This window comes from Terrapene carolina, unplaced genomic scaffold, assembly GCF_002925995.2.
Source record: "Terrapene carolina triunguis isolate 2854851 unplaced genomic scaffold, T_m_triunguis-2.0 Scaffold238, whole genome shotgun sequence".
NCBI classification, from domain to species: domain Eukaryota; kingdom Metazoa; phylum Chordata; order Testudines; family Emydidae; genus Terrapene; species Terrapene triunguis.
The window spans coordinates 10210685-10228901 of NW_020664589.1; the positions used below are offsets into that span (position 1 = coordinate 10210685).

General features: G+C 50.4%; 1 protein-coding gene across 1 annotated transcript; it reads left to right on the forward strand.

The window, feature by feature from the left end:
* Positions 1–1895: 1895 nt before the first annotated feature.
* Positions 1896–16938, forward strand: CACFD1 (calcium channel flower domain containing 1). Its single transcript, XM_024212328.3, has 5 exons — positions 1896–2251; positions 8786–8858; positions 9849–9974; positions 12340–12447; positions 14248–16938. The coding sequence occupies exons 1-5, from the start codon at positions 2128–2130 to the stop codon at positions 14339–14341; spliced, it is 525 nt and encodes a 174-aa protein (XP_024068096.2). The 5' UTR covers positions 1896–2127; the 3' UTR covers positions 14342–16938.
* The last annotated feature ends 1279 nt before the right edge of the window (positions 16939–18217 follow it).

Sequence of the window (18217 nt, forward strand, 5' to 3'; positions counted from 1 at the left end):
TTAGAGCAGTTAGTGAAAGTCAGCAGCTTAACGCTTCAGCATTTTTCCTTTTGGCCAATGATATGAATGTGTGTCGCGGACGGATAAACCATTCATAATTGATGGACCTGATGCTCCTTTACACTCTAGCAGTGTACAAGGACCCTGACATTTACACCCACTTGACTATCAGAATGGTGGAAAGGGGCCTTATGCAGAAATGAGAATTGGGCACTACATGTCCTGCAGCAATAATAGTATTTCCCAATATTTAGGTAGAGAACTCGTCCTGCTAATGATGAACTCGGTGCCACAATATACTCTGGCTGAGAGTTTCACAGGGTGACTGTGTGTTGTGTGAAAAAATACTTCCTTTTGTTTGCTTTAAACCTGCTGCCTGTTAATGTCGTTTGGTGACCCCTAGTTCTTGTGTTATGAGAAGGAGTAAATAACACTCCCTTATTTGCTTTCTTCACACCAGCCATGATTTTATAGACCTCTGTCATTTCCCCCCTTAGTCGTCTCTTTTCCAAACTGAAAAGTCCCAGTCTTATTAACCTCTCCTCATATGGAAGCTGTTTCATATCCCTGATCATTTTTGTTGCCCTTTTCTGTACTTTTTCCAAAATCATGAGTCAGGCCTCAAATATCAAGATGTTGGCTTAAAAATCATGAGCTTTTTTAAAAAAAAAAAAAAGATGTTGGGTTCTTATTCATTGTTTTCTGGTGTCTAAACCTTTAGGTCGCACTTGGTTCATGTTTTCAAACTTTTCTCTGCAACCATGAGAGCCAGAAACTTTTGTAAAAAACCAAAGCTGAGATTCTAATGCACTCCCATGATTCCAGGAGCAGGGGCCTTAAGAAAAACTCCAAATATTGCGAGACGCATGATAAAATCATGAGAGTTGTCAACGCCACATTTAAAAGGTGCTTTCCTCCTGTCTCTAATGGGAATGGGAAGATTTCCAAGAAGACGAGCGATTTGGAATGCCTCGTTGAAACACACAGCAAAATCCCTCTTCACAAGAGGGGGAAACACTTTAAGAACTGCCCCATAAAATTAAATCCTAACTGAGGGACTCTCTTTCCAAATGACTGAGATTTGGCAGCTCTGGAAATCACTGAACACAGAGAGCGAGAAAAGAGGTGGGGTGAAGGGTGGAGTGGGAGTTTCCCTGAGTCCCTCCCAAACCAATCCCTTCTAATCAGCCTTAACTCAGTACATTCTTTGGTTTGCATATAGAGACGCACCTCCGTCATGTCTCCTACCTAGCCACTCGGTCTGACAGACCTGGATCCTGCCCTCGCACGCTGGCCACCTTGGCAGCATGTCCTAGTAGTTAGCGCAGCCCAGGGCACTAGGAGTCAGGCTTCCCGGTTCTGCTCCTGGCTTTACCACTGACGTAATCTGTGTAACCTTGGGCCAGTCCGTTCACCTCTCTGGTGAAGCCAAAGTGCAGAGACACGCACAAGAATGAAAAACGCGAGCGGAGAAGACAGTTCACCAGAGCTGTTGAACCCACACGGATGTAGGAGCGGGTGGAGTGGGGTGGGGTTGGGGGTCTGAACGCAGGACATCAAGGAACGCTTGTGTTCCCAGACTGGCTCTTACAAACGCTCCCTCTGTGTTTGAAAGATGCTTTATAAAGGCAAGATAGCAGCACGTCTACACCCAGGCGCTTGCATTTGCACACTCAGGCAGCCTCACAAGCATGCCTAGGCCCCGTGCACTCGCAGGGGTCACACTCACACACAACCTATGGCCACAGGCTCAGTCACTCCTCAGCCAGCTGCTGCTCCTCACTGTGGCCAGGCAGGGCCCTGCCCACTTCGCTATTTAATGAGAGGGTGACAAAAGAGCCCTCCCTCTCGGAAGGGAGGGGACCCATAATGCAACACGCAGGGAGACGTGGAAGCTGTGCTGCTGCTGGGGACAGAGGCGCTCCATTGTCAGCAAGAACAGAGCAGCTGTCAGGGGCCAGGCCGGGTCCCTGGGGCGGTGGTGAGGGGCCCCGCCGCAGGACGGGTGTGAGGAGCTGTCACTGACTCTTCTGGGTGTGTGGGAGTGTGTGTGGGGGGGTGTCCCCTTCTGCTGTGGCTCAGGTGCAAAGGGGGGGCTGCCCCTAACCCCTGCGGCGGGGGCCCACAATGAGCTCCCAGGAGGATCAGTTCCAACAAGCAGTTCCTGCCCCAGCTGCCTCTTCGGCGGACGATGGCATGACCTGGTGGTACAAGTGGCTGTGCAGGATCGCCGGTGTCATCGGGGGCGTGTGTAAGTAGCCCTAAGGTCCTGCTTGCCGGATGCCCCTGGAATAACCTCCAGGGATGGGCCGTCCTGGGTCAGCGATGCTGATCTGTGCCCGCCTGCCAGTGACTGGCGATGAAAGAGGGCTTAGGTCCTATCAGCAATGGTCTGTCTGCCTGTCTGTCTAATCACAGCCAGACAAAGATCCAGAAGCACATTGTCTAGGTGCGGGAATCAGAGTGATTTTAACTGGAGCCTGCGTTGTGCACGCTTTGATTGTTTAACCCGCCTGGGCCTCATTGGGAAGCACTTTGGGATCCTGGGGGAGGAACGTCATTCTACACATAAATTATTACTCTGATGCCAAATCGTGACGTTTCCTCTTCAGGTGGAATGCTCCTGGGAGGCAATGGAAGCCGGGTGTGAGGCCCCGATCCTGCAACGTGTAGCAGGCAGAGGGATGGCACTTGGACTTTAATGGGGCTCTGCATGGGCAAAGCAATCCGCGCGCTGTTTGCAGGCTCGGGGGTTGGTTCATTGTTGTTACTGACCATTCGATGCTTCTGTGTTTCCACTTTTTCTTTTCCTTGCTGATCTCCTGGTTTCACAGTGGTTGTGTGTGTGTGTGTGTGTGTGTGTTTGCTTCTGTTATTACTAACCCGTGAATAGAGACCCCAAAAGGATAATATGGAGCCTTTTTTTTTTTTTTTTTTAAATAAGGGATTTTATCTTTGAAACAAACAGAAGGGAGATGGCACAAAGCAGGAGAGCTGTGCTGGCTTGTTAATTACTTGCCCCTGAAATTAACAATCTCCCATGGAAAGAGTCAAGGCAGTTCCACCAGGGATCATTGGGTCATATTGGGTTGTGCTGCTCCATGGTTTGACAAGATGAATAGATCTTAAAGCCAGAAGGGACTGTTACGATCACCGCGTCTGGCCTCCTGCATAGCGCAGGCCGGAGAATTCCACGGGGTGCCTGTTCCTGCATCAAGCCCATCACTTCTGGGGACGTGAGAGCGTGTCTCTTAGAAAGACGTTCACTTTTGATTTGTTCAGTGTGTGCTGTAACGTTGCATCCATTCCCTTTCTCTGTCTCCGCCTCCTCGGTTGGCTCTTGTTCTGGAGTTGGAGCGGGCGGCAGGTTTGCTACAGTTCCTTTTGTTCGCCTGGGTAGAACGTGTTTGTTAACCTGAGGTTGTGCCGGGCTGGGGCTTCAGAACACGCCACACAGCTGAGGCGCATGTTGGCAGCTGCGTTTCTGGTGTGGTGAAAGGACGTAACAGAGTTGCTCCTACTGGGTGAAATTCACCTCAGTGCACAGCGCTTCTTGCAAGGCCCTCCCTACCTTGCATACAGTCAGGAAATTTGCTGAAGAGTCTCCCTAGGGCTGGAGGGAGGAATCTACCTCACAGGGTGTGAGTGGTACCAGAGCTACCTGGAGGCTTCCACTCCAGCCTCAGTAGTTTCGGTGCAGCACACAGTCCTTGGTGAGCTGGGGTTTTTAGCAAAGGATGGTTGGGGGCCACAGAAATGCTCTGGGCTGAGGGTGCAGAGCTGTTATGTGCCACGGCCAGCATTGCCAACTTCAAGCCTTAAAAAAATCACCAGGGTGCTTTAAAAGTCATGAGATTGGGGAAAATAAGACATTTGGGTTCTTTTTCTTTGGCTTCTGAGCATTTAGGGCACACGCGGGTCATGTTTCCAACCTTTCTCTGCAACCAGGAGCGCTCGAAATGTACTTGGTGTAAAAACATGAAAGCTGAGAGTCTCACCTATTCACATGATTCCAGGTGCTGGGGCCGTCCGGCAAACGTCAGATTTGGCAAGTGTTGCGGTCAGGCTCTTGTGATCAGTAACAGTATTGCGAACAAACCAGGAAGGCCGGAAAATCAATGTATACACCTGATAGTTTCTTCTCCTTGTGATTTTGCCAGTGTAACAGAGCGCTGACTCACCAGTGCGGCACCTCCTGCTGGTCAGTCTGGGAATTAGCTCACTTCAGCTCTCGGAGCGCCCTCTGCTGGCCAGTGTCTCACCTGCCTCAGGCCCCCGTGCTGCTGGACCCCAGTGCTTTTTACCTTGGGATTCTGCCCACAGCAGTACCCCCCCACTCTGGGTCTCCCCTCCCAGGGGAACCCCCAACCCTCTATACCCACCTTGCCTCAGTGGCTACTGCCCGTCATCATCTAGCCCCCTTTCTCTCGGGCAAACTGCAGTCAGTAATAGCCACTCATCACTGGCAAGGGGGTAGGACCAGCTGCCTCTGCCTATCCCCGGGCTGCCCCCTCTTCAGCCCCGGTACCTCTTTAGACCTTAGACAAGGCCTCAGCCTGGGGAGTTGCCAGGCTGGTGCTCCCCAGCTCCTCTTGCCCTTCCCCAGCACTGCTCTGCTTGAGGTACCCTCTGCTCCCAGGCCCTTCTCACCACAGGCACCAACTTTCCCCCCGGCCCCCCCCCTCCCCAAATCCCCGCCCTGGCCCCACCTCTTCCCCGAGCGTTCCTCCTCCTTCCTCCCACTGCTTGCTGCGCGAAACAGCTGTTTCGCGGCACAAGCGCTGGGAGGAAGGGGGGAGAAGCAGGACTCGGCGGCACGCTCAGGGGAGGAGGCGGAGGTGAGCAGGGCTGGAGTGAGACTCTGACCCAGCTCCTCCCTTAGCCCTACTTATCAGGGCCTGTGCCCTGATTAAGTGTGGCCCCAGCTGCGGCCACTTCCCCATTCAGCCTCCCTTTAACCTCGTTTTCCAGGAGCGGGGTAACTGCCCTGTTACAGCCAAGCAGGGAAAAAAAGATGCTGAGCGATTCTTGGGCAAGTAGAGGCCAAAGTTAATGGCAGGTAACAGAAGAGACAATTCTCTGAATCCCACATACTAATAACCATGTCTTTTCAAAGAGCTTCATACCAGGGAAGCAAAATAACAGGAGGCAGGTTCCCAGAGCGCAGGGAGACAACACCATTTGCTACAGGACTCTGGACTCTATCTCTAGTCTTTGTGGGTCACTAAGAAATGGAACCAACTTATTCATATTTTAGTTGATTGTATCCAGGCTGCTAAAAAGAGAGAGAGTTTATTCATAAAATGCCAGATTCATTCAATTACAAAAGGGGTTTGTATTGTAATGGTTTCAAATGCTAGCCTATGGCGAGTCAGCGCCAGTGGAGCTGCGACTGCTGATACTTGAACTTAGCCCAAAATATATTAGAGACAGAACTGTCTAGTGGTTGGAGCAGGTGATTGAGGCTCGGGAAAGATGTGGACAAATTGGAGAAAGTCCAGAGAAGAGCAACAAAAATGATTAAAGGTCTAGAAAACTTGAGCTATGAGGGAAGATTGAAAAAACGGGGGTTGTTTAGTCTGGAGAAGAGGGGACATGATCACAGTTTTCAAGACCATAAAAGGTTGTTACAAAGAGGAGGGAGAAAACTGTTCTCCTTATCCTCTGAGGATAGGACAAGAAGCAATGGGCTTAAATTGCAGCAAGGCCAGTTTAGGTTGGACATTAGGAAAAACTTCCTAACTGTCAGGGTGGTTAAGCACTGGAATAAATTACCTAGGGAGGTTGTGGAGTCTCCATCACTGGAGATTTTTAAGAGCAGGTTAGACAAACACCTGCCAGGGATGGTCTAGATAATGCTTAGTCCTGCCATGAGTGCAGGGGACTGGACTAGATGACCTCTCGAAGTCCCTTCCAGTCCTATGATTCTATGAATTATAGAGGAGTGAATTCTTTTGCTAAGAGTTCATTTTAGCTCCATGTTCACTGTGTGCTTCTTTGTGATTCAGCAAATTAGTTAATTGACTAAGCACCAGACCTGTCCGTCTTCCACACCACAAATCCCAGCAGACGTTTTCATAATTGAAAAGCTCCCTGTGGCCTTGAACTGGAAAAGAAATCTTGACTGACAGCTGTTTGTTCCCTGTTGGCTACTAAGGAAGGCGTCGATAAGAGTGAGAGAACGGTTTGGTCACTGGTGTTGTTACACTGAGGGTTAAAACAATCTCTTGCTTAGCTGAGAGTCGTACGGAGGCATTCTGCAGTCAGGTTTGTTTTGGGGGTGGGTCCTCATAACAAGAACCCCCAAATCGTAATTGTTTTTTTAAATGTATTCCAAGAAGTTATTAGCCCTGGTGTGTAGGCCAAATTTGTGCTTGGATTATAGCATTCTGCCCTCTAAGTTCTCTCTATGGTTTCAGCTGAATGTGTGATCTTCCTAAATTTCCTACACTGTTGTGTAGTGTTGTTGTGAGTGGTGAATATCAGCTGCTGTGTTCCACCCCAGAGGAAGTTGTGTTTCCGTGGTGGGTGAAGTGATCCCTGTATATAACAGGTCTATCAGTTTGAAAGTGCTTTTGGATGACAGCTGCTATGTGACTCTTAAGTGGTTCCTACTTATGATAATCATGCACTTTCTTATGGGCAGCGTGAGTGCCTGAAGCCCTGGGTTTAACTGCCCACCTCCCCTGCTCACAAGCTGATGCTTTTATCTGCTAAGATGTATCAAGGACAAGCAGTAGAGCTGTCTATGCCCTGTCTTTGTGCCAGCAGCTGGTCCCACTAGCCCTGCCTGGAGCTCTGGTGCCAGTGGGAGCACACGCAGGCCTCACCAGCGGATAGTTTAGGAAGAATTGAATAAAGAATCTCCTGAACCCTGCAGGCGGTTTCCATTTCCTGTTAGTGCATGTATCCTTAGGGGACAGGGCACTGGACTGAGCCTCAGAAGACCTGGGTGCTGGACCTGGCTCTGCCACTGGTTTGTTGGGTGACCTTGGGGAAGTCACTCTGCCGCTCTGCGCCTCAGTTTCCCCATCTGTGAAATGGGGATAACGATACCTCTGTTGTAAAGCAGCACTAGATAAGAGTTATTATTATTTCTCCTTTGTCTTTTCTTCTCTCCGGCTGACCTCTCGCACTGAGTCTTCATTTTCTTTGGAATGCGTTAATCTCCTTGAAATACCCCTGGTGGACCTTTTTAGAAAATCGTACTGCTTAGTGTTTCCCAAAAGGTGGGCTCCAGTGGCCGAGCACAGGAAGTCCTGAGTTCTCACTGTGATAGTTCACAGTGGGTGAGTTTGGGCAAGTCCTGAGTTCACACTGGGTAAGTTTGGGCAAGTCACTTTGCCACCCCGTGCCTCAGTTTCCCCATATGTGGAAGGTGCTAATTATACTGGGTTTTGAGGGTTCATTAATGATTGCTTTAAAAACTCCGCCACGTTGCTCTCTGTTTTCTAAGATGAGGTACAACCACACAAGACACACCACAGGCAGGGCAATGACCCATGTAGACTCTAATCTATGGAAATCCTTAACGCTGAGTAGGTCACAGCTTTCAAATACAGAGAGACCCCAGTCATTTGCATTGCATGGGTTAAAAACCCCCAGCAGCCTCTATACTAACCTTTAGAGACCCTATTTTAGCTGGAGTTTTGTTTAGTGTTGTTATTTCTTATTGAGCCAGCCGCTGGCTCTGTCCTACACGCAGGCCATGCAGCCCCTCCTCCACACCTGGGCTCTGGTTACCCTGGGCATAAAGGCAGCCTCTTATTGTTAATTGAGGAGACTGGCTGTATCGAATGCAGGTGACACTTTGCAAGTTTAATGAGCTGCTAGGTAAATGCATGCACTCCAGGCTCACAAATTGCTGGCTGCCTCCCTCCTTTTCTTGCATTACATACTCAAGGCCTCGTGGGTTATTTTGGGGCTTGCTTTGTCCAACAACTGCTTCCATATCTGCAGCAAGACGGCCAGGTTCTGCTCTGAGTTCCACCCATGTCTGCCCAGAGTATCTCCGGTTAAGTCCCTACGACTCCAGAGGAGTCACTCTGAATTTACAGCGCTGTAGATGAGAGAGGGATTTGGCCCATTTGTCAGTTCTTGTTTCTGCCTTTGGTTCGCTGCAGACTGCAGCTCTTTTTTCGTTTCACTGTTTACTTCTTGCACAAGATGCTGCCGTTGGAAGGCCGTGCTGCCGGCAGGTAGCTTGTTGTTTACCTCGGGGCCAGTTACACGTGACTCGAGATTCTTCAGCAAATAAAAGCAGAGGCTCCCTTAAAATGACTTAATTTGAAAGCAAACACACTGGGGTTCGGTATAGCCCTGAATGCCGGTAGAAACACAAGCCTGAAGGACGAGTGTCCTGAGCCAAAGGCACCCCGTGTTCTTGTCTTAGCCAAATTCGGAGTAGAGCCTATCTCCTAAATCCCAATCATTCTGGCCATTATCTCTCCCCTTCAGTGTGGATTGGTCTATGTAGTTGTTATTCATATCATAGTAGTGGCTACAGGTGACAATTGAAATCAGGGCCCTATTGTGCTAGGTGCTGTACATACAAGTAATGAGAGGTAATCCCTGACCTGGAAAGTTTAAATACAGGCTGAAGAGGGAAAGCACAGGTGCAGAGACTTGCCCAAGGTCACACAGCAGGTCAGTGACAGAGCCAGGATTCAAACCCAGATCTCCTACCTGCCAAGCCAGTGCCCTGGCCACTAGATCACGCTGCCACCTCTATGTGCGTCGTGGTTTATTTTTCACATGAATTAAAATCCATCTCTTTGCTTTTAAGCCTGCGCACTTGCTGGCCTTTGGAACTGCGTGACCATCAACCCCCTGAACATAGCGGCTGGGGTGTGGATGATGTAAGTACGCTTGTTCTTCCCTCTTCGCCCCAGCGCTGCTGGTCTCAACTTTGGAATCACCATTTAGCAGCGGCAGGCGATACAGCTGCGCTTTGTGGGCAAATAACTCGGCGCTCGCATTTTGTAATGGCCGCCTACCGCGGCAAGAGATCACTGTCTGTCTCATGGGACGTGAGGCAGCTGGGTTAGCCTAGTGTCCTGATCTTCCCCGATCTTGCCATCTGCAACTATCAGGAGACTCTGATCCAGCATAAAACAGGGTCCCTTCCTGAAGCGCCACTGGCTGCAGATGTCTTACAGGCTTCTACGTCTGCTGCCACAAAGCTTGTGCGCAAATCCTCGTGATCACTAAGGATTTACCCAGCAAGGCTTTGGGCCGGATATGGCTTGAAGTAGCTGCTGTGGTGAACTAAACTGCCCCAGTGATACGTGGGGAGTAGGCAGTAAAGCAGTGTAACCTGCCACTCATGGAGGGGATGGGCAGCAGGAGATTAACACGAGTGTAAGGTCAAGTGTGTGTGGACTGGGCATTTTCACCCAGTTTGGACCAACCTACGCTCCACGTGTAACTTACGCTCCCATTTACGTCGCTGCTGAGCTAGGCTTTCAGGGCAGGCTCCTCGGCTGTGCTAGGCTCATGCTCCGTGTAACTGAGGGGGGGCGGCGTCTCTCACTTGCCCTGCCTAGCTTAGTTCACCAGGGTCATTCCCCTGTCTCAGGATTGCTGGAGTGCACTTCACTGGCTCCATGCCACCCTGGGGGTCCCTGTGTGAAAGGGGGAGTCCCACGTGGCCAGTTCAACTGGACTGTTGGCCACTGGAGCGGGGGAGGAGGCAGAATCTGGCCCCATGTAATAAAATCTCTCTGACTGTTAAGAATCGGAGCTGTTTGGATCATTGGCAGACGTGTGAATGGGACCCCGACCGTGAGAATCGAGTTCCCTCTCCGGAGCGTGCTGATGGGTTAACTCTCTTTTGCTTTGTTTTGAAGGTTAAATGCCTTTATCCTGTTCCTGTGCGAAGCTCCATTCTGCTGCCAGTTTATTGAATTTGCAAACGCGGTGTCTGCGCGGGCGGATAAGCTGCGGCCCTGGCAAAAAGCTGCCTTCTACTGTGGGTAAGGACTGGTGGCCGGCTCCAGCTGTGGGCCGGCAGGGGGAGGCTGGCAGAGGGGTTGGACGGGCGGCTTAGTGGACTTTGGCCCTGATTGGTGGGTTTGGTGGCCTGTGATATACGGACAAGAGGATCTGGTGGTCCCTTTCGGCCTTGAACGCTGGGGTTACGTCCACACTGCACCTGGAAGCAGCCTCCCAGCCCAGGCAGACAGACTCATGCTAGCTTCACTCGAACTAGCGCACTAAGAAGAGCAGTGTCGAGGTTGCCGCCCTGCCAGCGGCTCAGACTAGCCACCTGAGATCGGACCCAGGGGGTCAGGCAGGCTTGGACTTGGGTGGCTAGCCAGAGCCATTGACCCTATTGTGCTGAGTGCTGGACAGAACCAGGAAATAGACCATCCTTGCCCTGGAGGATTTGAAATTACACCAGTCTCAGGGAGGTCATAATCAGGCCCTTGAGCTTTTCAGTCTGTGCCCCTCAGGCACATTAAGGGCAAAACCCTGAGGAAGGGGCAGTGCCTAGCCGTGCCAGCCCAGGGAAGGGACTGTGCTCACGATTTCTGCCCTGCTTCCAGGGGGAAATAGTGTGAGCAGCAGCTGATCACTGCCTACCCTGTGCCAGCCCAGCTGCACTGGCTGGCCTGTGGGTGGAAGAGCCAAGGTTCTGCCCAATCCTGTGAGGAGGGGGATGTGCCGGACTCAGCAGGAATCAAGGCAGAATCTGGCCCTTAGTGGAGAGGTCAGTCCAGGGTGTCACAGAGAGCATGTGCATTGCTTCCAGGGGAATGGAAGAGTGCAGCCACTCCCAGCTAGTAGGAACAGGGGCATGCACTGGGTAGGGATCTACTGAAATCGCAGAGAAATCACACAGTTTTCATGGGTTGTTCATGGCATAAATAGCAAATTTTGCAGAGATGTTACTGAAAAAAACCCCACGTTATTTCTTCACAGCGTTTCTTAAACTAGGGCCCGGGCCCAGAAGGGGGTCGCAAGCCTATTGGGGGTTGTGGTAATGCCACCCTCACTTTTCCACTGCTGCTGGCGGGTGGCACTACCTTCGGAGCTGGGTGCCGGGCAGCAGCCGCCGCTTGCCGCTCTGCCTTCACAGCTGAGCAGCTGGAGAGCAGATTTCACAGTCCATGACATGATTTTCACGGCTGCGGATTTGGTAGACTCCTAATTATGGGTCTGAGTTTGAATGTTCGTGTGAGCCAGAGGCTTAAAGCATGACTAAGGGAGCCTTCTGAGGGAAACGGTGGGGGCGAAAGACCTCTCTGGCTTCAAGATTAGGCTAGATAAGTTTATGGAGGGAATGGTTTGATGGGATAACGTGATTTTAGTCAATTAGGCAATAACGTGCCATCGCTGGTAAAATGTGGGTCCAGCTGGAGAATCTTGCCTGTATGCTCGGGGTTCTACTGATCGCCATATTTGGGGTTGGGAAGGAATTTTCCTCCAGGGTAGATTGGCAGAGGCCCTGGAGGTTTTTGGCCTTCCTCCGCAGCATAGGGCAGGGGTCACAAGCTGGAGGATTCTCTGCGACTTGAAGTCTTTAAATCACGATCTGGAGACTTCAACAGCTGAGATAAGGGAAAGTGGGTGGGTCAGCTTTTGTGGCCTGCATCATGCGGGAGGTCAGACTAGATGACCATAATGGTCCCTTCTGACCTTAAAGTCTATGAGTCTATGAGACTAAGAGAATAAATTAGAAAGAAGACTTGTCTGGGTTAAAGGTGTAGTGACCCTGGAAATACCCGCTCTATTTTGGGAACTAGAGAAAGCATGATTCATTGGAAATCATGTGCAAGGTGGAGCCCTCAGCCTGCCTTTTCTGTCTTTGGCGAAGATCCAGTAACCGGCAGTACTTCCCTTGTTTGCTATAGTGTAGAGAAAGACAGGCTTCCCGAAGTTTGTTTGTCAGAGCTTTCTCCTTCCCCCTTTGGAGTTACACCATGATGGGCAGGAGTCTCCTGGGCCTGGGTCTGATGTAGGTATTTTGGGCAGTGTTTGTAGCTTATTTGCTGTCAGGATATAGAAGACAAGCATGCACTGACGTTGTGGGTGAAATGAACACCAAGCGACCTTTGAACTAATAAAGAAACGCTTGTGTGCAAACTGAGTCATGGGAACTCTTAGTAAACCTACTAGGGAAGTATTTAAGAGTAGGTTAGATAAATGGCTATCCGGGATGGTCTAGACAGTATTTGGTCCTGCCATGAGGGCAGGGGACTGGACTCGATGACCTCTCGAGGTCCCTTCCAGTCCTAGAATCTATGAATCTATGAATCTAAGTAATTTCCAACACAGGAGGAGAGGGGAACCCCTTGGGGATTGTTTCATGGCTGACGTTGTCTCTCTCTCCCCCAGCATGGCCGTGTTTCCAGTCATACTCAGTCTGACGCTGACCACGTTACTGGGAAATGCTATCGCTTTTGCAACAGGAGTGCTGTACGGCTTGTCGGCGCTTGGCAAAAAGTAAGGGAGAAAGCGCTTTATTTCATGTACAGTACAGGGGTGGGGCTGGCCCTGTGACCCTGACTCTCTGCAGCAGAGCCATTTGGCTTCAACGGGGCTGCTGGGATGCTGGGCAGTCAGTGTGGTGAGACTGGGCCCTGCGTGGGTGGTATTTAATTATACCTGCAGCAGTCGAGGTTCATGCAAACGGTTTGTGTGGCAGGATTTGGGGGCTAGGAGTGCTTCATGGAGAGCATATATTAAGAAAGCTAACGTCTTTCTGAGCACACTAGGAGAGCCAGGGTCAGAGCGTCCTTGTAACGAGGTGCATACATTCACTGCTGGGGCGCCTCCTTGGGGCTGGGGATTAACTCTCGCTGCGTCTGGTGCCGTTTTCCATAGATTGCTTGCACTGTGGCCTCTCTCTCTCTGGGACTTGGGGTCCCTCTTCGTGACTCAGCCCTCTGGCTGGATCACGATTTAGTCCTCCCCTTCCAGGGGGTCAAAGTCCCACTGGACAAGCTGTCTGTGTGCCAGGTCAGGCAGTCTTCCGGTCCAAGCCCAGGCCCAGAGGCTGGTAGGGGAACCGCCTGCTACTCTGAGTTCCAGCCCATGGACGCTGTGTCTTGCAACCATGGTCTACTTAAATTCAGACTGTTCCTGTTTCCCTGAGCTCCTTCCTCCCTCACTTCTCTGGCTCCGGGCCCACCTCTGGGTTTGCCAGCTTGAGCTTCTTGCGCTCCCTGTGGCTCCTTGCCAGTCTCTGAAGTCCAGGGTGGGATCCCAAGGCTTAATCTACCCCACGACGCCTCCTCATCCCTAGACAACTCCCTTTCTCTGTAGGGAGTGACTGCACAGCTGCTCCCTGCGGCCTCCTCTTGTGCTCAACTTCCTGGCTTTGTACAAGCCCAGCCGGGCTTCATCTCCAGCCTTGGTGCTCCTCCAGGTGCAGCTTACAAAGTTAATTGGCCCTTTTTAACCTGCTCAGGCCTCGTGTGGGGTGGACACCCCCGTTACAGCCATAAACTCACATTGTGGGAGCTTGCAACGTACCAATTAAGAATTTTCCCAGCACGTGTCAGCAAGTTTTTAAAGGGACCCTTTTGGGTTTGGAATCTTGTGGGTGTGTTTAGAAATCTCCTTACCTGTATTACTCACCAAGCTTTATACGATTAAAGCAGAATTTTGCCCCTCTGATTTTCTTTTATGCTGTTCGTTTGCTTTCTGCAACCCAAAGGAAATTCCCGTCAGCGTCACTTTAACATTTCTGGTTCGTTTCATTTTCTGGTGCTCGTGTGCTAAGCCGGCATTTGGGCTGCAAACGCTGCTGGAGAACGTTTACATCCCCACGAGAAAACACGTTTTCACTGGCATTACATGAAAATCCCGGCCGAGAGCAGTTCTCAGGGGCCCAGGCTCTGTGAACTTTTGCCTTTTGTTGTTTACAAAACTTCAGTTGTGGAGCTAAATCGCCCTGGCTGAGATGATGGCAAATCCCAGCCCCAAAGCTAGATCTATTCAGATGGGGTTAGATTCTGCAACTGATCAGGTCAATAGTAAAACACCCACTGATTCCAGTGGGAGCAGACTCAAGTGCCTAAGAAGTCAGTAGCGGGTGATTCCTTTCATTCCCAATCCTCCTCACCTGCCTGTCGTACCTTGTTGACTGTTGAGTTTTTCTCCGTAGTTATTATTTACTCTTTGGATTCCGGTAGCCCCAAGAGGCCCCACTCTGGATCACGGCTGCCTTGTGCTAGGTGCTGCACACACAGCCTTGCCCCCGAATAGCTTATGTTCTAATGCTGTCCCTTCTCTCTGCAGAGGGGATGCCATTTCCTATGCAAGAATCCAGCAACAGCAGAAGCAAGCGGATGAGGAGAAGCTAACGGGGACTCTGGAGGGGCAGGCGCTGTAGAATTCCCTCCTGGGTGACCCTCCTGCGGAGCCACTTCCTGCCGACACTGAGACTTTAAAAACGCAGTGGAAATCCGTTCTGACACGAATCTGATCCCTCTTCTATCAATTCCTTGGTGGACTTTCCAAACACTGCAGCAACTAGAATTCCAAGGGGCAAGAGGTGACACTTTGCTCTCCAAAATAACCTCGAAAGAGCCTCAAATGGAGGCATCTCAGTCTGTGAGTATTGCACATTGCAACTGGAAGACGCAGGTTTCCCTGGGAAGAAGCCTCTTGTGTGATTAGCTGCCCTGCCCAGCCCAGGTTATACCCAGCACCAAAGATCTGAAAATCCCTTTTTGCCACCAGGTGGGTGTGACTTAAATCTCAGCTGACTCTTCAAGTGCTGCTTAACCAAGCCGATAGTAGGTACCCATTCCTCAGCAAGGTCCCTGGTTCACCATGGGGGATCGTGATGTACAATGGGGTTTTTGCTGGAGAACATGTAGCGGGCCACGATTTCACTTGGGGGCTAGTCTGGGAATTGCCTGAGAAGAGATGGAAGATGTACCAGGAGCCCTGTGTTATGGATTCCTGGCTGCTGGAAGGTGAATTAGGAACACTGGGCAAGCTCTTACCCTCCCAACTGAGATGCTTTCTCCTCGTTCCAGAGTGCACTATGGGGCCAGTTCCCGGTCCCACTGAAGTGATTGGGAGGTTGCCCATTGGCCCTGGCTTTTTGTGCATTACAAGTCTTTAGTGGTGCTCTTTGGTACAGATTTTTAAGGGTGTACTATGCTAATCTTGGGTGTAATGATATACAGTAATGCAGATGCTTGAATGGATTGTGTTAGGAACTAATTGATCCTTGGTGTTGCTTTCTTTTAGGGTTTTAGATGAGGGGCAGTTAGGTCAGGAATTACTGCCAATGAGCAAAACACCTTTGACAGCACAAAAGTAACTTAAGACAATAACAAACCCTCCAGAGACCTGATCGGAAGCCCACAGAAGTTAATGGAGAGACTCCCACAATCTTGAATGGATTTTGGATCAGGTCCTAATACGTGTAAAGCACAACCTCCACATCCCTCTGAGTTTAGCTGCAGGCAGCGCCTGCGTTGTACAGAGGACTTGAACCAGATCAGCTCCTCAGTTTGTCTCCGTAGGGATTTTTTTCTTTCTTTTCCTGTTACCACTCACCCTTTCACTGGAGGAAAAGGGGAGTAAGAATTTCTTTCCCTCAGCAGAAATGAGGGTAACATTCCTTGAGCTGAGCAGGATTTTGCTAGTCCTGTCCACTTAAACTGTGACATACGGTAACTGGTATGAAGGAAGGTCCCTTGCTCAGGTGCCCAGATTCTGATTTGGAATCGTAAGCCTCCTTAGCTGCGCTTTCTCCTACTGCCTCTCCATGCAGAGTCAGTACCTACGGATGTGGGACATATTCTTTTTTTCTGTCCCGCACCAACATTAGCATTTAGGCTCATGCCAAAAATCCGGTGGCTTGCAGCCCCCCATATTGCTGCTGCGTGGGCAGGTGGCACGCTTTCCCCTGCAACGTTGGGATGCTTCAGATCTGGGAAGCGTTCTACGCTGCATCCGCCTGGTAACATTTGCTTAGGATTCTCTAAGATGAACCAACTCACTTTATACCATGGAATTTGTGTCCTGCTCTCATAAGGCTCTTACACCCCCCACCCCCCCCAGCCCTATCATCATGTGTCGCCGAGAGGGTAGCCTGGCAGGCTGCAGTGCTCTTGCACAGAGTCAAGTGCATTTGTTGCATCCAGCAGCAAGGACTCTGCCAGCCCACTCCAGCGCATATTGTTCTCCCCTAGTTCACTTTTCTATCCCAAGTTGCTGCTACTTTAAAGAGGCCGTGCTCGCGAGTGGACCCTCTGACTAGTCCAGCTAGACACTACATACTGTTTGCAGCTGTTGCCTCCAATAGCATGCTTTGCGAGCGTTTGATTTCCTTTTAAACTGTGAAAGTAAAGGCCTCCTCCTGTCCTGGAGCCACTAGACAAAGTGCAGATAAAAATAACATGAGCTCTAACCTGGTGCCTTGGAACTTGAGCCCAGATTCTGCGCTCTGAGTAATCCAGATTAATTCCACTGAGCTCAGCGGATGACTCTGGCGTTACACTGGTTTAGCTGAGAGCAAAATGTGGCTCTTAGCTCGCAGAAGAAAAAGGCAACATAATAGCGTTGTGGGTTTTAACAAGCTATAACTGTACACTACACTTGGGAAGTCTTACACATCCTACAGATGTAACCAAATGAATTCAACTGTTCGTCACTTCCTGTTTTACCCTGCTGCTATGCACTGTTAAACTGCTGCCGGGTGCTACCCCAGAGGTGGCTTCATTTTAAAGCAGGGCTTGAGGATTCTCGGTGGTGCAGTTTTGGGATCTTCCTGGCAGGAAAAAAAAAGGCTCTTTAGTAATTAACATGCATTTTACTCACTTTCTACTTGGGCATACAGGCTCTGATCCTGCTCCTGTTCAGCTCAATGGTGAAACTCCCATTGACAATGTAGTGCAGGATCAAATCCACATTCACCAGTTTTGTACTGGATGGACTACAGAACTCGCTTCTTCTATATAGCATTCTACATACAGGGGCGGCTCTATGTATTTTGCCACCCCAAGCACGGCAGTCAGGCAGCCTTCGGCGGCATGGCTGCGGGAGGTCCGCTGGTAACGCGGATTCGGCGGCATGCCTGTGGGAGGTCCACCGATCCCGCGGCTTTGGCGTACCCGCTGCAGAATTACCGCCGAAGCCGCGGGACCAGCGGACCTCCCGCAGGCATGCCGCCGAAGGCTGCCTGACTGCCACCCTCACAGCAGCCGGCAGGCTGCCCCCCGCGGCTTGCTGCCCCAGGCATGCGCTTGGTGCGCTGGTGCCTGGAGCCGCCCCGCTACATAAACAGTGCCCTAATCGCATTCTCTGTTTGATTCTCTTCTGGAGGGTATGGATCATTCTCTAAGTCCAGTTCCCTCTTTTCTCAACACTGACCCCTACACTCTCTTCTGATCATAGGTTTACACTGAATTTATGGTTTTGTTTTACACTGTTGCTTTTTGTTCTGGTTGAGAAGTGGAAGAATAATTTATTTGGGGGTATTTAAGTATTTCTGCTGGGACTGTTCTCACTGGACACAGAAGGAAACGCTGTTTAACAGAGGACAGTGTTTCGCCGTAGTTCAAGGGAATGTTTCATTTCATTTCAGGTGTCTCTCTGGGCAAAGAGAGGAGCCCTAGCTATTGTAAGAAAATGCTCTGAACGATTTCACCTTTAGAGTAAGGTGCTGTTTATTACACACCCAGGAGAGGGATTTACCAACCAGCTGACCTGTCGCCTTCCAGCTGCAGAGTCAGTGTGTGAAATGATCTTTTGAAGTTGTGTTCACAGTTTGGCTGACACCATGTTAACAACAATCCGGTTCAGATACGGTTGTGGCTAGCACAGATCCTATAGTCACTGAAGTCAATGGCAAAACTTCCCTGACCTTAGAGGGAGCAGGGTTGAGCCCTGTCTTGTGGAAAAATCAGGCTGCTGGTTTTATTTTGCTGGAAGGCATTAGTGTGTGTATTGTAGAGCGAGCTGATGGTGCCGCCGAAGGTTATTGGGGCCAAAGCCTCAGCTGGTGCAAATTGTTGTCACTCCGTTAAAGTCAAAGGAGCTGTGCAGGTTTACGCCAGCTGAGACTCCAGCCCAGCGGTTCTCAAACTTTTGTCCTGGTGACATAACAAGCCTCTGAGTGTGACCTCCCCTTATAAATTAAAAACACTTTTTAATGTATTTAATACTGTTATAAATGCCGGAGGCAATGCGGGGTTTGGGGCAGAGGCTGACAACTTGCGACCTCCCATGTAATAACCTCCCAGCCCCC